The sequence below is a fragment of the Centrocercus urophasianus genome, unplaced genomic scaffold (genome assembly GCF_019232065.1).
Source record: "Centrocercus urophasianus isolate 14NV4802_14NV808 unplaced genomic scaffold, USGS_Curo_1.0 seq_11, whole genome shotgun sequence".
Classification (NCBI taxonomy): Eukaryota; Metazoa; Chordata; class Aves; order Galliformes; family Phasianidae; genus Centrocercus; species Centrocercus urophasianus.
The window spans coordinates 37135783-37160370 of NW_024884253.1; the positions used below are offsets into that span (position 1 = coordinate 37135783).

General features: G+C 36.4%; 1 protein-coding gene across 1 annotated transcript in view; it reads right to left on the reverse strand.

Annotated features, from left to right (window-relative positions):
• RP1 (RP1 axonemal microtubule associated) overlaps nt 1-4064 on the reverse strand; it is a 168078-nt gene extending 164014 nt beyond the window's left edge. Inside the window, 2 exon segments of the mRNA XM_042808614.1 lie at nt 1953-2124; nt 3426-4064. Of these exon segments, the coding sequence (XP_042664548.1) occupies nt 1953-2124; nt 3426-4064 (811 nt within the window).
• Between the last annotated feature and the right edge of the window lie 20524 nt (nt 4065-24588).

Genomic DNA, 24588 nt, shown 5'->3' on the forward strand with positions numbered 1-24588 from the left:
AATAGACACTGAAATGCCAGAGCTATATTTCTACTTCAAGCTCCAAAGCCTGAAAATATAATACATGTTCTCATTGTGTACTCATCTGGGAGATGAGGTTACCTTGAACTTTTCAAGAGTTTCATAGGCCTGCATTTGTTGGAGCTTTAAGCTAACTTTATATTTTCGTTATATTTTCCATTATATTTTTTCCTTAACAATCACTTGCATATCATCTCCTGTTAGTCCTAACAGTGAGTGCTAAAATGTGTCAGTCAATATGTAAATACATCTCTTAATTCAACAATCTGCAAGATATGAGTCATTACTATGAGCAGTGTTATTGACATCCGTGACTAAATGTTTCAGATTCAGTCCCCAAGACTGACCTTCTGTGGAGAAGTAATCTCCATTTTTGGTGTCTATAATTTCAGGAGAAATGTGTTGTGAGTTTCTCATTCATATACTTTCCCATGAATCAGAAATAAAAATTTTTACTAATTCCTCTAACAAGGACCAAACCCAGTGTTTTCCAAAGTAAAATCTCGACCTCTATTTTCAAAAAATTTAACAATTCAGGCATTATTATTAATGTGATAATCACTGCATGGAATATGAGGCTTTTCGTTGGTTTTTTTTTTTTTTGTCTCAGTTAAAGAATCTCTGACTATTTTTTCTTTCTTATTCCTGTTAACTAAGGATTAGACAAAGTTTATCATATTCTCAACTATTCACTTTTTTTTTTTTTTTAAACATCATTTCGAGCCTAGATTTCTGACTCAAAGCAGAATTTCAAGAGGAATTTTGAACTCCAGAATTTTCATTCACAAAATGTTCCAATTCATTTTCCTTTGACTCATTACTGATGCCTTGCAAACAGCTCTCAAGCTATGAAAGTCAAGAACACAAAGGCTGCGAAGACTGAGAAAAACCGAAATGAATAGTTTGGTAGATACATTACAAACTGTGAGGGATACGGAATAAATCTCTTCAAGTAAATGGAAGCTCAGTGTCTTATACAGCAGGACGCTGTGAAGTTGCCATGGAAAAAATCTCAGTATAGAAACAATTACAGCATACCCCGAGCTTTACAATACAGCATACAAGTATATCATGAGAGCGAAGTACCTCTGGATTAAACAACTTCTGAGACAGCACTTCTGCCTACAGCATACTGTAAGGCTAAGGATTCATGCATGTCCTAAAGTCCTACTGTTGCATCATTTTGTTCCCCACAGCCTGAGGCTTTCCAGCTGGCCTGGCTTCTCTTCATATTCTTAATCTAGCAATCTCACATTCACTGAAATTTCTCAGTGGCACAATTTCTTGAGTAGTCAAAAGAAAAGCATATATCACGGGTATGAGAATATGGGAAAGAGTGACAATCTCTGTAGGCTTCACAAAAAGAGTTTGAGTTTATAAGTGGATGAGTGTTACAATGAATTTCATGTCTATGCTGACTATGTGACATAGGAAAATGTGAAAGTCAAGATAATAAGCCAAATTGCCATTTGCTAAATTTTGAAAACTGCACAAAAGTTTTTCTCAATCAATTTGGCTAGCTAAGGATTCTGAAGTAACCTTTGGGGTCTCTTTTACCTCTGCTATTATTAAATGTAATACCCCTCCCCCCAGAAAAGAAAGAAAATTAAGTGCATTAACACAACAATAACAATCAAGTTCATTGAAATATAATATACATCTTGATTTGAATCCTTGTTCTAAATCAGCCAGTTTGAGAGAAAATACGCAAATTGAGTTCTTAGCAGAAACTTATATTTTAAAAGGAAAATTAACTTTAAAAAAAACTTAATTTTATCTTTCTAATTCCTACAGATGATTTAGAACAAAAATAAACAGTTTCACTTGGTCTTTCTGAATATCCTTGATCCCAGTAAGATTGTCATGGTTTATATTTTATGCTGTGAGAGATGAACCAATTAGTAAAATACAAATTAATTCAAAGAACTTACTGTTTTCACTTTCTGACTTCAAATTTGCTTTGGGGTACACACGATTTGCAATTCCAAGTAATCTGGCAGGCCGTGAATACCCAAGAGATTCATAATTACTTGGTTTAAAAGGCTCTCTCCCTGCTGCAACTACAGCTCCAGAGCACAATATCAGGGCCTGAAGATTAGGAACCTGCAAAAAAAAAAAAAGGAAAAAAAAAAAACAACCCACCACCATAACATTAATTTCTCCATCTCAGCAACCACAAAAAATAATGTAAGAGATTTATCTTTTTCATGCTTTAATATCTTCACTTCTTAGTCTCTACATTATTTTACAGCTGGCTATTAAATATGTAACACAGAGCAGAATTAATTTTTCAATTCCTATATGGAAATTTCTCTCTCTGAGGGTATGTCTTGTTATATAAGTATACTAGAAAAAGAGTTTAAGAAGACTTGGATACAGATAAAATTTCCTTATAATATACAGCCATGGAAAAAGAATGTGCTTTTGTAGGTAGGTATACATATGAACACAGAGGAAGAAATGGAAAATTCAGACTACATCACAAACTACACAGACTACATACTTCATATGTACCACCACAGAGGAACGGGACAGAATCCTAGAACAATTTCTGTTGGGAAAGACCTCTGGATATCATCTAGTGTAACTCGCAGCTCAAACAAGGTCTAACTTCAGATCAAGTTGTTCAGGGGCCGTCTAAAATCTTTGAATTTATATTCCAAGATATATTGCAAAATGAGGCTTGTAAACTGCACTTCTCAGACATATGAAGAGTTTCCCAACCTAATGTAGAATTTAATCGAAGATTTGCCCTCAACAGACACTCCGCATGGAATTCCCTTCCCAGATTCATGTCTTCAGGTACAACCACAAGTCCCCTCTGTTGTTAAATACTGAAATGAAGTTGTATAGAACAATGTGTGAAATGAAAACCAGAATTATTATTGCTGCAACTTCTTGGCTTAAGGTACAAAACTTGGTCTGTTGTTCAGGAACTGAAGAAAATGAGATCTCCTAATTTCAAGTAATTAACTAGCAAACCACTCCCCATTTGTGCAATAATAAAATATCTATGTCTATCAGATACTACCTATAGTATTTATAAAACATTTAAAAACAGAAAAATTGCATAAATACTAAGGGAAATATCTGTGTAATTAGGCAAAATATATATATTTCTATATATAACTGAGATTATAACTGGAAGAGGCTTAAGAAAGAAAAAGAAAAGTTACTTTTCTTGATGACTTGAAATACAATGTTCCTGCTTGCTTCTCTCCGATTACAAGATTTGTATGCAATTATTTCCTCCAAGCTAGTTAGCCTTACAGAGGGAAGACAGCTGAAATTCAGCACATTAAACTACACCATGTCAGGGTCCCAAGTGATATAATCATCAGTTTTCTAAAAAATATTCTAGAAGCAAACATAAAGCAATCATCAGTGCTCATTTTCATTCTCACCTTTCTGCCATCAGTGGTATAAAGTTTTGCAACTGGATACTGCATTAATTCACTCATGTAATCCAGAAAGGCCTCAAAGTTTTGTGTATTTTTCTTTCCCAGAACTATGGTGCGTCTGAGTCTTACATCTCCATTTTTGAAAACAAGCATCTTTTTGGGAGTTGTTATTTTGCTTTCTTGATGGCCAAATCCATCTTCATTCTCCTTTGCTAATTGCACAGCTCTACGACGAGCACTGACAGGCCTACTGATCTGCCAGGGCAGTGGTTTTCTGCTAGCCTGTTCTAGGTTGATAGGCTTCATTTTCCTCTGATGGGAGCAAATATAAGATTTTCCATCTTCAAGATCCTCCAGACTGGTGATGCTGTGTCTCCCTTTTGGCGTACTGATATTCCTTACTCCAAAAGGTAACGGGACCCGTTTAGATAAGCTGTCCAGCAAGGCATCAAATGTTTTGTAAGACCGGTTGTTAATGACCATTTTGATTCCATTAAACTGAGGATCTCCACTTTTATAAAAACAGATCCTTTTGGCCACTACAGGTTCAGTAACATTGAAATGGCGTGTAGATAAACTCTGTTCACTCTCAGAGGAGTTTGGCTGATTCACGGAGTAACTGCTTGAAAGAGATTCACTCATTTTGGCAGCACTCTGGGAAAAAAAAAAAAAAAAAAAAGAAAAAAAAGAAAAAAAAAAAGAGAGAGATGAATGTGAAAGTTTTCTTACAATTAGCAATAACACAGTCTTAATTTTAGAAAAAAAATAATCCAGAGAATTTATAAGAAAGGAACAGCAGCTAGTTATGCCAAAAATCATTGGATTTAAATGGATCCAAGCTGTTATCTCTAAATTCCACAAAGACTCCAGTACTGTCAGATTAAGTTAGCATAGCTCCACTTGTAAGTATTCCCAAGCACTCTCCTATGTAATTTCAAATCTCTTATTTTGGTACAAGAGACCTTTCCTTAGAAGAAGGCACTTTGTCAGTCTGGAATGATAAGTAGATGTTTTCTTTCTTGAGAAAGAAGCTAATGACAGCATTTCAGATTTAATACATTAGTAAAATCTTTATGAAAAGAGAGCAATTTGTGCCTTGGCTCAGTCCATATTCAGTACAAAATAACAAAACTGAAACAGTACAATTCATTCTGATCTCATATGTTAGTTTTACACCAAGGCAAATCCATTGGATTCAGAGAAATGATTTCTGGTTTACTACATTGTAAATTATATGAGAATTAGGCCCAAAGCATGTTTTAAAGTTTTGGTATGTTATAAATCAACAAATCACTTGCTTTTCTATAGTATCTTATATTTCATAATAAATCACTTTGATATTTTAAACTAATTGAAAAACATTAAAAATCATATTTATTTGTAAAGACAGAAGTCTTTAAAGTCCTTATGAAGGCACAACAACCTTAGGTATTCTTCAGCAGAAGTAATAGTTTTCGGTAAGTGATAAACTTAAATACTGGTCTTTTAAATAGATGCCAGATTGTTTCTGATGACTTTATAGATAGTTTTCATGCTTGAGAGTGGACCACTCTCACCACAAGCATTCCCTGTGAATCTGATCTACATACAGATACCTTAACTGGAATCCTTTAATTGAATAAAATTGCTTTATCTGAATGATTAGTTCACCTTGTCTAGAATGTAGGATAGATATGACTAATCATCTAATCAGCCTTGAAGAAGGAATTTCAGCACAGTTCTACTAAAAAGCTGTGTAGCAGCCTCAGGGAATATTAATCCTCAAAATAAGTGTCACCTTGATGCAGCCGCCATATTGACTAATGGAACAATCTCTTCTGGCTACTCTGTGTTTTTTCTTAATAAAACTACAGCAAAGTCTTCTGAAATATTTTACTATTTACTACATGTTTCAATTTCAATATCAATAAGAAAATGTTGCCAATTCTCAACACAAAGTTCAAATGAAGTCAGATTTGACAAAATTTTCTCTTACTGTGTTCTTAGTCTTTTTCAAAGAAAAAAAAAAAATGTTTTCAGTTTGTGTGTTTTCCCTTTATGGAAAGTTAATATCTTTTGAAATGTTGCTCTCACTACAAAAATTATGTTTGTTTGGTTAGGTTTTTTTTTTTTTTTCTTTTTGGACAACGATTAGGGTACAGGAAAAAACGTCATCTTCTAATATACCGTATATGTGGTAAATCATATTCATTTTAAGTAGTATGACTGAAAAAAAAAAAGAACAGATCTGTACAGAATGAAGTATGCGTATGCACATATATTTAGGTTATCAAATCTCCATTTAAAGTAACAAAACAACAAAAAAAAAAACTGGAAGGAATATGCAGGGAGAAATTTCCAAGCCTGGCAGCAGCAAGTTACACAAGCCAGTCCATGATGGCTAGAAAAACTGCTTTTGAGCAGTGATAGGGCAGAGATCTATTTGTACTGAGATCATAGAGAGATACAGTTGCTTGGCATTTTTGACACACCTAGTCATTAGCTGCCGCATTTTTCACTACAGTTCTAAACGGAAGTTTTGGCAGATATGTTAAGCCTAGGGACACAATTTAGATCAGGCATTTTAAGTCTCATGCCTCATTCTTATACCTAGTGATGTTCCTAGAGGAAATTCTTCCAGGGCACTTGTACTGCTAGCTACAAAGTGAACCAATTCTGCTCAGAAAATGTACTATAAGGACATCAATAACAGCAGAAATGTTCTTCAGTGATCTGCATGCCAAATTACCCCATTCAACTGACCAAGATGACTTCAGCTAGCTAAAGTAGTTCAGACAGGTATCTGCAGCAAACCATTGTGACATTCAATAGCCAGGGAACTACTCAGCTTCTCAGCTAATTTGTACAATGTCTCACTCTTCATAAAAAATGGAAATAAATTTCATCGAACAATACAAATATTCATTCATACAATAGGCTTTTTAAGGTAGATTTTCTCCTGAGGCTGCTGATAAAAATCACCTTTGAATTAGAATCTCAGAAGTTGTTCTGGATGCTTGTACCGGTGTTAAACATCCGGTTATGCAAGCATCAGTATTTAGGATAGAAACAGAATATATTTTACATGGAAATAATTATTAGACTGAAAAGGAAAGAAAGTAAAATAATAATAACATGCACATGATTTGAATATAATAACATGAAATAATTTGAATTTGATAACATGAAATAATTTGAATGTACAAAAGTAACAAAGAAGTCTTCTTTACCCATAAAATGAATGATAGTTTTAACAGGGAACTGATGGCTGCATAGCACACTACATCTGAACACATTCTAGTATTAATTTTAACCATGGAAAATTCTTATGCATCTTTCAATTATCTTATAACTTACAAATACCAAATATTTAACAAATTAATAATCAACGTACTGTATAAATTGCTGTTTCATTCTACAGGTGATCACACTTTCTCCTAAAATTAATCTATAGTTAAATGTTCTTAACATGATTCACAACGTCTGTTAAGATAACTACAACACTGAGAATTTGATTCTTCAAAAGACTGGAATAGAATTCAGAACTGAATCTCATTGCCTGCATTCTCACAAACCAAATCAGTCTTTCAAAGTTTTTACACAAAAATGCTCAGTTTAATAAAGACACTAAAAGGAACAGTTTATTCTAGACTATAAGGATATAACCACTGCCTTATAGCTGTCAACTATTGCATGTAATTTCATTGTACTCACCCACTGTCACATCCTATGTAAATAAAATTGTAGTTAGTTTCTTTTCAGAGATTCATAAATTGTACGTGTGATTATCTATGGCGAATGAACTGAACATCCTCAGTGTTATTCCAAGCGTGCGCAGCTCAAAAAGACATCATAATCCATCTGCTTAATCTTGGCTAATGTTAATCACCAGACTAGGTTCACCTTAGGTAGCCATTGTTCAGAGCAGGCTGTCTAACAACTCATTCAGCAAGTTCTCTTACATTATTTTTAAACCTTATTTTTCTTTTAAATATTTCATGTATATAATTTGCTTTTCACTTAAATCTCTCAAAAGAACCACAAAATAAAAATGGGAGTAGATAACATAGGTCATCTGATCTACCTTTTTATCTATATAGAGTTACCCTCCGAATTAAATTTTGTAATAATATAAATATTAAATGCTTTCAGAGATGATGTTGCTACCAACAACTTTTTGAAACTATTAACTGTCTCTTGGCATTAAGTCTTTCTTCTGCTCAATCATCTGGTAAAGATGATGATCTCTGCCATGAAGATTCTCTGATATTTTCTCTATTCAAACATCACTCTGAAAATAATCCCACAGTTGTTGGGTTTTTTTTTCTTCACAATACTCAAAGTATTTCACAGTCTGATGGTGTTTCTCCTCTATGAGGCATTCTGCAGTTCTACTTACTGGAAAAAAGGTGATGCAATGGTAATAAATCTAGGTGATATAATTTGTGAAGATAAAGGGAAAATATATCAGAAGTACTTTAGTTAGGTGATTTTTTTCTTTTTCCAGTGGAAACACTATGTCCTCAGATGGTAACTGTTCCATCTAATTACTACCAGATGTATAATCTGGTTTACTTAATCATAATCCCTTTACTTAATCAGGATTATAGCAAGCTCTCAAAACTAACAGTGTATAACAGTAACAAAAACACTTTACTTTTTAACTGTTTTACTTAGTAAAGAATTCAATACCCATAAATTTTAAAACGCTGATTCAGTTCTATTTTTGTAAGACATAAGGGAACGAATATTAAAAGATTTGACTATAAACATCACTTTCTTAAATGTTATGTTAACATAGCTATTTAAGTCCTTGATATCTCTGATCTTGTCTATACCTTTCTGAATGTGATGCTTATATTCCAGCCAGTATTTTGTTTTTTATTCTTCCAACTCTTCTCCAATAGCTTACACAGGCTGCCAGGTTAACAAATGTATTTGTCAGCACAAACAACACCCGAATGTTCATGAATTCAAAGCTGTGGAACTTTCTGATATCACACTCTTGGAATTTTTCACTGAGTTGTTTCTCTTTGAAGTGCATGATATAAAATATAATTGCTACTCTCATTAGCCTTCCAGTGCACGCAATGCCACTTTTCGTAACTTACTAATGCATCAGTTGCTTCCTAGCACCACTGGAATCTGAGACCCACAGAATGATACTTCTTGGGCCTGGTGGGGACGATAAACAAGTGCTACCATTTGATGCTATGAGAGCCCTGTAAGTCTTTGTAAGATTTCAAAGGGCTCGCAAAAAAAAAAAAAACCAAAAAAAAAAAACCAAAAAAAAAAAACCAAAAAAAAAAAACCCACAAAAAATGTTCAGACATGTGCGACTTAAAAGATCCACTGCATTCCTTCTTGTACTACAAACACTCCACTTAGAAGAAGAAAAAAAAAAAAAAAAAAAAAAAACAGAAGAAATCATCAACTTTATTGTAAAATAGCATTAATAGGACTTGCTTTCCATTCCAATTATACTAGAGGTAACACAGATTATCACAGTCCTGTAACTCACAATAATCACACAAAAGCACTTTTCATTTGTACACACAGGCAGCTTGACTGGCATTCATGGAACTACTAAAATGATGTGAAAAGAATTTGGTCATAATATTTGGAGAAAATATGTTCTATATTTTGTAAACAAAAATCAGGGAATGCAAAATTAGTCTTGAAAATGTAATAATGCAAAATATGGCCACATGAGACACGATCTCAGTGACAGAAAATGCAATTGCAACTGGGATTGCAGTTTTCTGTGTTGTTGTTGCCTTTTTCACTTTCAAATTTCCAGAACACCTTTGGATCTCAGTTCTGATACTAAACATCACATCTAACATCAATATCCCCCTTGCTCTTACTATTTTATAGGAGTTATTGACTTGTCAGTAGTTTGCTTCATTGGTAAGGCTACAATTTTGCTCCTACTTTTTAAGAAACATTTATTTCCTTCATTATGAAATGTTTAACGATTACAGAATTTTGTTGTAGATGTACGTAACATTTATTTTAACTAAATCATCTATGGACTAAAATATAAATACAATTTACACAAATACAGGGTAGTTTGTTCCTCAGTTTTAACTAGTAACTATTTGAGTTGTTTGTTCTGGTTTGTCAGTAGAGAAAGGCGCATCACTTGTGTTCAATTCATTCCACTTTTCTAGGGCAGAATAGATCAACTTCTACAACTATTTGTTTTCCTCTTGTGACTAGAAAGGAGCCTAGTCAACTAATACATTTAATTAACAAAACTTAAACAGAATGTCTCTCAACTTAGGAACTGGATCCTGTAGGAACATAAGTTGAAAGTGATCTTAAGAGGATATGCTATTCCTCCTCTTTCCTTAACTGACTCTACTTTGCCTTATCCACACCAGAGGAACATACCGCTCTTCATTTTTATGGTTACTTTTTAAATCCTATATTTCATTTCATTATTTTCTAAATGATGACAACATATTTCTTCTGCTGTTTCTATAGCCTCCCTTCTGATCCATACGACAAAAGCCATTTTAGTTCTTATTTAAGTCACAGTTTACATAAACTCAAAAGTACTGATGTCAGCTGAAGAGTTGCTGTCTTATTCCACAACATGACTGAATAGGTGGTGCTGGATAGATTCACTGTTCACTGCAAACATAAAAATTACAGATAAAGACAAGAGACAGTTGTGCATAAGGAACTGTATCTGAGTACATGAACTCAAGTGCTAGTATATACTCTTTAAGAATCAGTTTATAAAGTTGATAATTAAACTCTGCTGGGTTTGAAATCTTGCTATTGAACTTCTTTACTTAGCTCTGAGGTACCTTCTCAATACCGTTAAATGATACTCTTAAATCAGTCATAGTAGATGTACAGACTAACACAAGCTCACCATCTGAGGAATACGTAGTAAAAAGAATCACAGGCAACTGAGGGGCTGGAAACTCTCTTGGTGCATTGCAGACCCATGGGGACTCACTGCCTTTGGATTTTAGCCAAATCCTCCATGGAATATACTGCCATCTTAAAGCATTTTAAATGTACAGGTATACCCCCTAGGCAGATCTTAATTGTGTAGTTCCTCAAGTTACTGTACAGAAATGGGAAGCTCTTCAAGTATTTATAAGGGAAATTCACTGCTTCTGTGAAATAACTGTTGCAATCAAATTCAGTGATTAAATCAAAACTTGAGGAACAGGTAAAACAGTAATAAGACCTAATGCAAATGAAACACGGACAATTAGAGTACTAATGGCACAGTGCAGCAACAAAGACTAATTTATTTATTAAAAAGCAGTACACTACACATTCAGACACAGGAAATAAATAATAAGAAATAAAATACACTATGCTATGTGTACCTCAAGGAAGATCACCACAATTCCAAGTGTTGCCAGTTAGCAGCTGAGATGACATTTGGAGGCAGTCATTAACTACAGCTCTTCCTTTCAATGAAACAAGAGGAAAGGGAATAGTATTTGGATTTATTTCTTTGTTCTTTCTGAACACCGAGATCAACACATACAAAGGACCTACTCCAATTACCACAGGCATCAGTGGCAGTTTCTTATTTCAAAGGGAGTTCTCAAGACAGTAGCACAGGGATGACCAATTAAAGTTCCCACATCTGCAGTTTGCCTGCAGTCATTTGATGTATATCAAAAAAGACCAGGTCAAATATTGAAATCAAATACATGGACTATAATCCCTGGGCTGAACTAAAGCTGAAGAGAAAAATTTCAAAGCCAAGAGAACACTCCTAACTCTAGAATTCTTTGGATCAGCCCAGGAAAGTATGACATCCAAATAAATTTAAATGTTTTTATCCTTACACTTTCTGATTTTTATTTATTACTCCTTTTCATCTTAGGACTTTAGTAACCAAACTGATTAAATGGTACAAGCACCTAAATATAACCCAATATTTTAAGCTTTGTTTTATAAGCCTTCACTGTTTCTCAAGATCAGAACCATACGCAGGAAACTGATGTTCAAGAAAAAAAATTTGTGTTAGCAATTACATTATCACGCTTGCTGATATATTCTTTTTTCCTAGCAGATAACCAGCATCCCAGGCTAAGAAATGTAAGCAGTCTTTTTGCAGGATTATCCTGAGTCAGAGCAGGGTCAGAACTGTGTACACCGTGGCCCTCCCTGGCTGGCAATCCTATGGCCTTTGAATGACATCCTTTGTTTAAGCTTGAGCCATATGGAACAACACTTAGCATCAGAGTATTTTTATCATTCCAGTGTGAGTCACTCAATTAAAAAGGGCAGTAGCTACACCACTTAAACTATTATGATTGACCTCCCGCCCCAAGAAAAAGCCAATTATACACTTTATATTTCCAAGTCCTTTCAACCTCTTATACTTCTTTTTTTTCTTAATTGGACTGCTCAGAAAGGTATGGAACAAGAAGACTGCTATCAAACTAAAAAGGAAATTATCACGTAGGAGAATTGGAGACAGAAGCCCAGGTTAAGTTCCCTGTGGTGTGCCCAACCTTCCTACATCCTTTCCAGTAAAGCCTTCCAAAAAAATGTGCCATTATTAATATGTTACTACTGATAAGATTTCAAGCCACTGCATTACAACAGCATTTTAGTGCTTGATATACATGAACTTCTTATCAGGTTAATCCCTACAGATTCTTATTCATTAAATTCTCCAACAGAGATTTGATAACCAACAGCTGTGAATGCAGATAGAAAAAAAAAAGTGTCTCTGGGGAGGCAAACAAATCAAAATGAAATCAGCACCCTGCTCTTAACAGAATTCTAACTGATTAGATGGAATGCAATTCAAGGTCTGAAAACTCCTATTAGCTGTTCTGGATTTTGACTACCGAGTCTCACTAAATTTTACCTAAATCTGAATGGTTGTGCTCAGAAAATAGCCTCCTGTGGGAAATTTTTGGCCTGACTGCGCAAATTCTCCCATCATCTTCTAGTGGGCTAGAATTTCATTCTGGAGCATATGGTTTAGAATCATAGAAGCAAATTGTAAGCTTGTCTATGACAGTGCATAGAATCATAAAATCATAGAATAACTCAGATTGGAAAATACCTTCAAGATCATCAAGTCCAACCGCAACCTAATCACCATACTACCCTAACACTAACAACTCACTGCTAAATCGTGTCCCTGAGCACCACATCCAAATGGTTTTTAAACACGTGCAGTGATGGTGACTCAACCAGCTCCCTGGGGGATCTTGTCTCAGAGCTAAGAGTATAAACATTCTCTACTTAGTTTTCTGTATCTTAGCAAACTACTTTGCCTTGATTTTGTAACATACAACTGAAAAGGGATAGGTCATCTCTGCATATTTTCTAAGGTTAAGCCTCTGAAAAAGGCCACCACAGACTACATTTTGCTATACTTATTTTATGTCAACATAATTTCTTGCACTGATGTGTGTATACTTACACAGTAGCAAAATTCTTTGAACACAATAAATCATGACTAAAATTTTCTTCTTTTTTTCTGTCCCTGGTTTTCTTATCTTTTTTTTTTTTTTTCTCCATTGAACACCAGCCTTCATGATCCACCCCAGCTCTTTCATCAAATTAATAAAAACAACCTTAGCACACAAGGAATTGTAACATTTCAACTGCAGGTCTAATTAGTGCTGTCAGTTCATTCAATATTGACCTTTCGCCCAACCGGTTAGAAAACTCCTATGTGTAAAGTTTTATTGAAATTTTTACTTATTGAGATAACGTAGGCTCACAACATGTTCCTCTTGTATACTCTTCTATTATTTCAGTGTATTTATTATCAATCAATTTATTATTATAATTCTCTGCATTTTTCAAAGATTATGGCCAAAGCAAAGGGGTAAGCATGAGTTCCCTGGCCAAGCTCTTAACATTTTATCTTGAATATTTACCCCGCGTGCCTCAGTTTGTGTATCTGACATTGGCTGCAAAGACCTTTGTCAACCTTCATATTTCATGGAGACATTGTGAAGCATCAATTAAAGAAATCTCATGAAACTCCATCAGGGCAAATGACTGAGAGAGACAGATCTGTTGTTCCTCTGGAGGACAACATACACAGTCCTTTGCCAGGCTCTGGTGTTATTTCCTTGATGGAGTTCAGAGATTGTGTAAGTTCATAAACTGAGGACAAGAAGGAAAAACACAGGGCTTAGACATTTTATTCAGGTTTGCCTCCTAACACTGTAAAACTCTGATCAAAATTCACATCTTCAAACACTTGCTCAGACGTGATGCTGAGGCTCCTGAATTTTTAACAGTACAGCTCTGCTGCTAAGCACATGTACAACCTTACCAGCTCTGACAGCACTAAGCCACTTAACATCTTAGCCTTGGTGCAGTGCACAGCTTGTCACTGTTTTGCCCATCTTGCCTGAAGAAACCTGACCACCTCTTGCAACAGCCCAGGAGCAAGCTGTCACCCTCCTCACATCCTCTGGCTACTAGCGCTCTTACAACTCTGAAGGGCTGGTTCACTGTCTGATTTAGAGCAGGGATTTAAGTGCATGCATATCAGCTTTCAAGGCAGCTCTACACTCGTGCTGTATAAGCTTTGTATAAGATAAAGCCTGACCTGCATAGAGCATCTAGTTCTACAACAGACTTCCCAACTACAAACACACCATAATGAGAGAGAACTCCAAACCTGAGCTTAGATACCATTTATTTGTCAACCATGGAAATAATATCAAATATGAATACCAATCTGAAGACTGCAACTCACCGTGATTCAAGCCAACTTATCCAACTCAAAGCTAGGAATTCCCAAAGAAAACAAGCTGACCAACTCTAATGTTGCATTCCTGTGCCGGTATCCTTAATGAGTCTAGCTTACTCAGCTTGGCTAAACACAGGTATAAGGAAGAAGTAGAGAAAATACAGGTACAGAGCGCTGTGAGGGAAAATACAGAATTATATTTGACTGTCTTACTTGCAGCAATACACAAACTCTACATAGATCAATCTTCTCATTCGTTGGCTTGCTTTGTTAGTGGGGGTTCTCTCCACCCAGGTGCAAGACCTTGCACTTAGCTTTGTTGTATCTCATGAGGTTCTCCTGCTCAAGCCCATCTAGGTCCCTCTGGATGGCATCCCATCCCTCACATGCATCTACTGCACCCTACAGCTTGGTGTCATCAGCAAACTTGCTGAGGGCGCAGTCAACCCCACTGTCAATATCAGTGATTAAGATATTAAAAAGTATTGGTCCCAGCGTTGACACCTGTGGGATACCACTTGTCACTGATCTCCATCCAGACACTGAGCCATTGACCACCACTCTCTGGACCCAATCCTTCAGTAAGTTCTTCATCCACAAACAGTCCACCCATAAAATCCATATCTTTCCTATTTGGAGAGAAGGATTTTGTGGAGTACTGTGTCAAAGGCCATACTAAAGGCCAGACAGTTGACATCAGTGGCTCTTCACTTGTCCATTGATGCAGTTGCACCATCATGGAAAGCCACTGAGTTGGTCAAGCAGGATTTACCCTTGGTGATGTTGTTCTCCCATATCCCCTGCCTGTCTTCCATGTGCCTTAGCATAACTTTCAGAAGGATCATGTTCCATGATCTTCCCTGGCACAGAGATGAGACTGACAGGTCAGTAGCTCCTGGGGTCATCCTTTTTACCCTTCTTAAAAATGGGTGTGATGTTACCTTTTTTCCAGTCACCAAAGATTTCACCTGACTGCCATGACTTTTCACATATCATTCAGAGTGGCTTGGCAACTACATCAGCCAATTCCCTCAAGACTCTGGGATGCATCTCATCAGAACCCATAGATCTGTGGATGTTCAGGTTTCTCAGGTGGTCATGAACCTAATCTTTGCTAGTGCTGGGAGGGGCATTGCTTCCCCAGTCCCCTCCTACCAAATCATATTTTTTTGAGGGCTGTGTGACAAGCAGTTATCAGAGAAGATTGGGTCAAAAATATTGTTGAATACCTCAGCTTTCTCCTTGCCTGTTGTTACCAGCTTGCTTGCATCACTCACTAGGCACTCACTACACCCTCTCTTCAACTTTTCTTTTCTGGTTGAGGTAGCTGTAGAAGCATTTATTACTTTTCTTGGCACTCCTTGCCAAGTTTAATTCAAGCTGTACTTTGGCTTTCCTGACCTCACCCCTATAAAGACTAGCAGCTTCATTATACTTCCTTGGTACCTGTCCCTGCTTCCACTGCCAGTGCGTTTTCTTCTTACTATGTAGTTTGACCAGCAGGTCCTAGTTCAGCCATGCTAGTCTCTTGCCTTCTTTTATATGTTTATTCTAACTTGAAATGTCTGCTTTAAACACCTTCTAAACATCATTATTTTGGAGCTACATTTCTCTTGAGTCCAGTTCCACTCTAGTTGGTATTTATACTGCTCTTATCATTGCATATTTCTAGCAGCAAGAAATCACTGGTGGATTTTATCCTCATAACATCTCCGTGAGATATACTGACCTACCCTTTCCTGTGTAGAGGACTGACTGAATAGCATAGCCTGGTTTAGTGCCTGTAAACCAGGAAATAAACCCATCATTATTACAAAATGAACCAGTGCAAGAAGACCAGTTATCCTTAACTATTGTCTTCAGATTTTGTGAGAAGGACAATAAGAAAGAGCAGTAGTCATTCCTTCTTTTTGCAAGTACAGCCATCTGTGTCTTTAGGGATACAGAAGACTGCATAAGGCCTTGGAGAGTAAAAAGCTAATGTAGAAAAACAGAGCCCATTCCAGAGCAAGCTCTAGTTAGAATCAAAGTCCTTGCCATTGTTACTCTCAATACTCTCTGTATTAGGAAAGCAGCTTACAAAAAGTCAACGGAATACTGCTGAAATAAACCAGTATTTGCAAAATCTCCCCTGGTCAGGTCACCAGCCAAGGTCAACCACAGCAATCACTTAGGAATGGTGACAGAACAATAGACCTGCTGTACAGAGCAAACTAGGCACTGGGGCTCTGCTTCTATCTCAACAGATAAGCAATTCTTGGGACTTCAAATAAATCACTGGCAACAGCTAGCGGAAAGAAGGATGTTGGATAGATCCTCTCATGTTTTTCTTAGCAGACTGCCACAGGGAAATACTCAGATGCTGAACGATGTCTGTTTACTTAGAAGAGCCTGATCTAAAAAGAAGTGACATAGTATAATCTGGTCACGCAAACTGTCTCTAAGCAATTAGACTGTCTTATTGGTTTAATGCTATTTTAGGTTTATTTTTTGCTTTTGGGAATTAGACTTGATCCTTGAAAAATACTGTATGTATTATGCAAAGTTGTACATCTATTTATTACGGTATCACAGCTTACTGTAGTTACCATAAAATTTGTCTAAGATATATAACATCAAAATGAACTGAGGTACTCAGCACACTTTTGGAACCACATAGAAAAAAAATATTATAGGCGTTGTTCAGCATGTTTTCCAGATACTAATCTGTAACATTTATCTCCTTTCAGAAAGATAGTGGGAAAAATTAGTTTTATGTGGCTTCACTTCAGGTCTAAAAAGCAAATCTTCATTTCATTTAGATGTATATCTTTCTTTTTATTGCCTTTAATGCTTTTCAAATTACAAATTTTCACAGGCTTTTTTCCAATAATTTATATTGCCAGGTAACTTTTAACATACCAAGATTTATTTATACTGCAGTAAACTACAACAAAATTGCTTGCAGTGAAAAAAAAGTATACTTAGAAAACATAACTTAAAATAGTCACAGAATCATAGAATAGTTCAGGTTGGAAAAGCCCTTAAAGATCATCAAGTCCAACCACAACCTAACCATATTACCCTAAATAACAACCCTCCACTAAATCATGTCCCTGATCACCACATCCAAACAGTTTTTAAAAACATCCAGGGATGTTGACTTAACCACCTCCCTGGGGAGCCTATTCCAGTGCTTAACAACCCTTCCTGTAGAGAATTTTTTCCTGATATCCAACCTAAACCTCCCCTGGTGCAATGAGGCCATTTCCCCTCATCCTGCCACCTACCACCAGTGTGAAGAGACCAGCCCCACTCTCGCTGCATTCGCTTTTCAGGAATTTGAAGAGAGCAATAAGGTCTCCCCTCAGTCTCTTCTTCCCCAGATCCCTCAGTCACTCCTCATAGGCCATATTCTTCAAGACCTTCACCAGCTTTGTAGACCTTTTTTAGACTTGCTCCAGCACCTCAATGTCCTTTCAGTACTGAGGTGCTCAAAACTGAACACTGTACTTGAGGTGAAGCCTCAACAATGCCGAGTACAAGGACAAGATTATTTTCCTAGTCCTGCTCACCTCACCATTCCTGATACAAGGCAGCATGCCATTGGCCTTCTCGGTCAGTTTGGCACAATGCTGGCTCATATTCAGCCAAGCGTCCATCAGTACACCAAACACAGAGTCATCGAGGCAAGAAGGAGACAGTACTAATTAATAGCAATATGCTTGCATTATACAAAAGAATCCGATTCAAAACTGCTTGTCTTCTTCTGTGAGAATCACTTCTATCAGCTTGGCAGCATGGCAGGCTAGACAAAAGCCATACTCAATGCTGCATGCACACATGCACACACAGTACTGCACTATTTCTGATACCAGACAGAATGCCATTGGCCTTCTTGTCCGCCTGGGCACACTGCTGGCTCATGTTTAGCAGGCTGCCAACAGATTCTTTTCCTCTGCTCAGCTTTCCAGTCACTTTGCCCCAGGCCTGCATGTAGCATCACCTGGCATTCTTGTGATCAAAGTGCAGGACCCAGCACTTGGTTTCATTGAATTTCATACAATTAGCCTCAGTCCACCAATCCAGCCTACCCTGATCCCTCTGTAGAGCCTTCCTACCCTCTGGCAGATCAAGACCACCTCCCAGATGCTGAAATCTAAAAGTGAAAAAGTGATTCCTTAAATTAACGCACTTGGAAAGAGATTAATGTATTCACTGAGAAACAGAATCAAATTTATGTGCTCTGCACATCCTAACAATAAGTAAATTTAGATCCTGTTGCAAAATTACAGAATTTTGATAAAGGAAATCAACATGCTCTAAGTATACTATCAGTTTATTCAGTTATTCAGTTATTATTCAGGTATTCAGTTATTAAATACATGCACAAGTCCTTCTTTACAGAAGAACAAGTACACATTTAGCGTAAATGCCTACAAAAATATAGAACCGCATGTTACATGCAGTAGTCAGATATACCTCTAGCTATGAACTGCATGCTAGTCAGATCATAAGTTTTCTTTCCTCTTCCATAGTGTATGCTTTCTGAAAATTAGGGGTCTTCCAAGTCACCCTATTTTTAGATCAGTATTTATAAAGTTTGAAGAAATTTTTGATATCTCCTTGGAAGAAAAAAAGAGATTTTTCTTCTCCACTTTTCAAGTAGAGTCACTGTTTAATTTTAAATCATTCATAGACTCTTTAAATAAGTAGTCCAATTTATTTTATTTCTTCTATCAGTGCACTTTGACTCTTATATCCTAACATTCTTTTTGAAATTTCACCACCATTAGCCACTCTTCCCTACTGAAGTTGTATGTAGAATTAAGAAAATTCACATCAGAGTTCTGTTTAACTGATTCACTTTGATTTATCTTCTATCTTCAATAATTCAGCTTCATCCATAGTCCAGAGGCTCCCATCCATGTTATATGCACTACAAATACGTAAGATATACCCCTTAATATCTTAAAGTTGGAGAATGGAATCGTGCAAGGGATAATGAGGATTCACAAGTAGTCTTCTGAAGACAAATTAAAGCATGCTTATTAATATTAAAGGGTATCTCTTAAAAGGCACCAAATTGTTTATACATATATATTCGGAAAAGCTAAATAAATGAATGTTATTAGAGAATGAAACAGCTTTTATATGCTGCCAAGTTCTAAGGATTGCTACTTCATTTGCAGTAGTTTAGACAGTGCTATATTTTATGGTGTAAGACAAAGATATAATCCCTTTACTAAGTGCTCTCTTTAACACTGAAGACAGGTGAGCTCACGCATCAGCTGTCAGTGACAAGCTCTTGGCAGGGGAGTGCTGCAGGGGTGGCTTCTATGAGGAGAGGCTGGGGTTTTGCCCTATGGCAGAGGGAAGTTCTTCCAGCTGGCTCCAGTTGTCCCAGGAGCCATGTCTGTGGTGCCTCTAAGATCGCATACTGGAAAAAGGAAAAAATGCTGGAGAGGTGAAGAAGGACAGGCAAGCAGAGAGAGAGACAGCACTGTGAGCACCAAGGGCAGAGAAGGAGGAAGTGGTGCCACAGGCTGCCAAGCGGATATCCAGCAGCTCAGGGCGCACCCCATGCTGGAACAGAATCTTCTGGGGTGCTGCAGCACATGGACAGACCCCCATACTGGAGGCAGGGGAAGGTATAAGGTGGAAAGAGAGGCAGAGAGGAGCCGTTGTGGACTCACAGCTGTTGTTTTAGTGTGCTTATCACTACTCAAATCTATTTTAGCTGGCAATGAATTAAATTAGTTTTCCCCAAGTCAACAGAGCTTTGCCCAAAAAAATAATCAGTATGCAGCTTTGTTGTTTTTACCTCAAACCACAAAGTTTTCTCATCCTATTTCCTCCACCTGTCCAGCCAAGGAAGAGAGCAGGCTCTTGGCCCTTCACCGCAGCTCACCCAGGGAAACACAGACCCTTGCCTTCAGAAACTGCAGCCTCTCATTTCTGCAATCAGTCTAGGCAAAATCAAGATATTCCATATTAACTACTGGCTCATAAATATTCCTTTTCAAAACACCCTGCCTGGTAGCAGCAGGTGTAGATAAGAGAAAATAAGGTTGAAAATACTTTTTGCCTTGGTTACCTCTGAGGGATTAGAGCTGAAATCCTCATTCTTTTAACTGCAAGTTTTTAGTCACGGCGATATTTCCCTCAATACTGTCAGAGTTCAAGACAATCAACCTGCAAACTGACACAAACTGCATGCTTCAGCCAAGTAAGCTCGTTCAAGTAAGTAGAGCTAATAGTGGGACCAAGGGTTTATAACCTCAGGCCACATAACTGAAGTTGAAAACTGTCTGAAGTGAAGCCATTTAAAGTTCAGTGCATTTCAGAATCTGAAACTCACAAATAAAAAGAATCATAGAATCACCGAGGTTGGAAAAGACCTGCAAGATCATCCAGCTCAACCGCCAAACATCTTATTCTTGTATTCTCTAAATGAAATTTCAGTTTACTGCTTTGAAAATATTTTTTTTTTTTTGTTTTAGAAAATTTACATTTTTAAAATAGTAAAAATAAAATATCGCAATAAGAAAACACAGCAAATCATTTAAATGAAATATTTCAGAGCTTTTTCCTCTTGATCTGATCTCAGCTTCCTTTTAACTTCCTTTGTGAGTTTGGCTCTGGCTTCATTGAAAATGAGAAAAAAAAGATGAAATCTAAGGATGGGAAAAGAATGAGAAAAAGCTGTGTATAGAATTTTAGGCAGTCAGCATAATGACCACTTCTGTTTTCATAACATTGGAAACTAGAATATAGCTATTGAGTAACTGGTAGACTGCCACATGCCAGATGATTGACACTGCTGTCCTAGTGCCTATGGCCTCATGGCAAATTGCTCCAGCAGTAGATGACGTGCATTTTCCAATGATATTATAACCATGTCATTCAATTAAAGTCTACATACAGTTCAATAGTACTGATGCATAAATAACTTAAACATGATTTTAAAAGCACATACTTATGGTAACAGAGATGCTCAGAAGAAAATAATCAAGCGTCAATCAGTATTAAAAGTACTCTTAAGAAAAACTTACTGCACTGTTGAATGACAGATTAACATCTTTATGTTGACAAACAAGAATGTCTCTAGTATGAAAAAAAAAAAAGTGCCTGTCAAAGCACTTCTTCAATAGTATTCTCTTTACAACAATGTCACTAATTAGACAACATATTTCAATTAAAAAGGACTCCCCTGATATTTAAAGTAAATTGATTTCAAGGCCACATGAAACCAGCGCATAACCAGTAAGTATCTACCTAAGAATAAAATTTAGCTGTTACATTTGCTTTAAAGTAATCATAGCTATGTCCAAAATCTTTATAAACCAAAACACCAATTTAATGAAAAAAAAAACAGTGCACTTAATATTATATTTTAATCACAAAGGGTTTAAATCATTTTATATTTTTTAAAATGGTAATTCTAAATCATTAAAGAGTTAGTTCTTTATTTATAGGTGGTGTATTTACTCAAATCATATTATCTCCCACAAAGAAATAAATGAGAAGACGTGCAATAAGAACAACTCAGTCCAGAATCCTCATGAGCTCAACAGATAAATACAGAGCGGAAAATCTTTGCACTAATGTTTATTATAAAGTCGTAATTTCATATTTCCTAATCTTTTGTCCCATCATTAGTATTCTAATGTAGAAATTCCTATGACATAACTATTCACAAAAAAGAGGGTTATATCAGAACATGCTGCCTCATGGGACAGAAAAGACCACAAAGCCCTGAGAGACGTGACATGAGGGAGTGATCACATCCATACTAGGAAAAGAAAGCTATAGAAAATTCACTTCAAGAAAAATAAATTTTTGATGTAAAATCTGTATAAGCAAAATAAGTCAATTTAGTTTCTCTTCCGATTTTCATTGTTCCTTTACAAAAAACAGTTGAGTAACCACAGCAGAATTTGGCAAAGTGCTTCCAAGAGCTCTCTGTTAACATCTAAGAAGCAAAGTGATTTGTAAAGCATAAATTTTGCTTATGCTTGTAAAGCATAAATATTACATAAATGTAATATTTCTGGGATACATTCTATTTCACAGTGCTCTTAGTCCCCAACCTCTGACAAAATGCACCTTAAAACAAGTAAATCTGATCAGTCTCATTTCACAGTCATTTGGGATTCTGTATTTGCTCATTTTTTAATATCAGATTGACAGAACAGCTGCAAATAGGCACTTTTGAAATGCCATATAAAATCATTCATATCACTTAACTTCATCAAGTAAGATATTTATAACTGATGACAAAATTGCTCATGTGCAACTGACTAATGCTGTCCCCCACCCATGGGTTTTTTGCAATGCCTCATATCAGTTTGGCTTTGGTAGCAGAGCCTTATCTATGAAACAAACCCATCAGTTTCCGGACAAAAATCTGGAAAAAGATTAGCTCCCTCCCTGCTGAGATAAATCACTTCCCTGTGTTTTTACTTGCAGACTTTAACATTTTTCAAACAGCTTTTACTCTAACTAGATCTATAAAGCAATGTGAGTTTCAAGATAACTGACACTTGCCTGATACAAATTTAAAACCAGCAATTGGTAGCATTACTCTTTAACAGCATGTCAATAAAGTAGCAACTATTTATTTGTTTCATATTTCTTATAAGGAAACAATTATTTACTTGTTTCACAAGTTTTTAATTAATTATTGATTTTTGAACCAGGCAATAAGGAAGAAAAGACGTGCATGTGTTCAGCCTAAACCAACAGTTGAAGCTTAAATGATAACTGTTCATACTACAAAGTTGTAAATATATACATAGATTACATTCTATATGCAAATATTACACTATAAACACAAATCCCACAAACGTCTACAAATATTCCGGCTCTCTAGCTCCCAGGATTCCAGTGCAGATATCTTTCTCTACTTCAATGAAAGTTGTGAAATTCTTGAATTTCAGAGGTCATTGTCCTTCATTTTTGAAGAGTTCCAAAATAGATACTAAAAATTAAACTAGAGGCTACAGTCAAATGCTCTAAATTATACATAATGAATATAGATAGAATACACTTCTATATATATTTACTTTATCAATACAAGAATATTGCCCTTATTTTCAAGTGTCAATTAATTCCTTTATATCTAACTAAATTTTCTGTCCAATAAAAATTCATTTATTCATTACAAGTGTATCTTGAGACATTCAAACAAGCAGATATCAGATCATTATAAATAGACTCTGCACATACATGCAGGCTCCGCATATACATGACTTGCACATTTTCAAATGGAATGTATAGAATTGCATACAGATATTTAAGTCAAAAACCTGATCATGTCTCTTTCCCAGAATTTCATAACCCTTCTCTTACCAGAGAGAAATACCCTTCACTTCACAGCCACATCTTATTCACGTCATCATTTTTTGTCAGTATATACATTTGTGAATGGTTGAGAATGAATCATAGAATCATTAAGGCTGGAAAAGACATCTGATATCACCAAGTCCAACTGTGATCCCATCCCCACCATGCCCACTAACTGTGTCCCTCAGTGCCATATCCACACGGTTCTTGAACAACTCTGCAGATCATTATAAATAGACTTTTAAGACATAGTTTGTAAGGGTTTTGGCTTAGAATCACATAACAGCTAAATTAGAAGACATCTCTGGAGATCCTCTGGTCCACCCAGAACAAAGTGCAAGTCTCACATCCAGACAGCTTTTGGAGATCTCCAAGGAGGAGCCTCTGGGCAACCCCCACCATTACTTGATCATTCCCAGAGAAAAAATAAAATATTTTCTCTTCTATTCCAGTAGAATTTCCTGCATTTTCATTTGTACCCATTACCTCTTGCCATTTCACTTATATACGCTCAGCAGAGTCTAACAATCTTCTTCATCCTATCAGCTATTTATATGCAGTGACAACATCCCTCCTGACTTTTCTCAAGGCTAAACAATCCCAGCTGTCTCTCTGCCTCTCCTTGTATGTTAGATACTCCAATCCTTTAATCACCTTAGTGACCCCTCTCTGCTGGAGTGACTCCAGGACATTCATGCCTCACTTGTGCTGGGAATTGCTCTTCTTTTTGTACTTTTTGGCTTGTACTTTTATATTTAGAAAGATGTGTCTCTCATACAAAATACAGCAGAGTAAACTTTGCTCCCAAGGTTTTTACCCCCTTAGGCTACAAAAGATAAAAGCTCTTGGCGAGACAGCTGGTACAATTTTATCCCAGGAAGTAACTGAAAGAAAACAAAAAATATTGAAGTAATCACAAAAACACTGCAGAGCGCTCTGCTTTAAGCCATTCTCTTGTTCATCTGTGTCCAGGCAACAATTTAGAAGGGAGGCAATACGTTTACTTGTCCTTTGCTGCTGCAGATGTATCATCAGGTCAGGTTCAAGGTTCCAGGGCAACAGAAACAAGCAAAGAGTCAGACCTGCCTGAAGTGCAGAGTGAGGAGAAATTCTCTCTCCATTGCTGCTGTAGTGATCTACTGATAA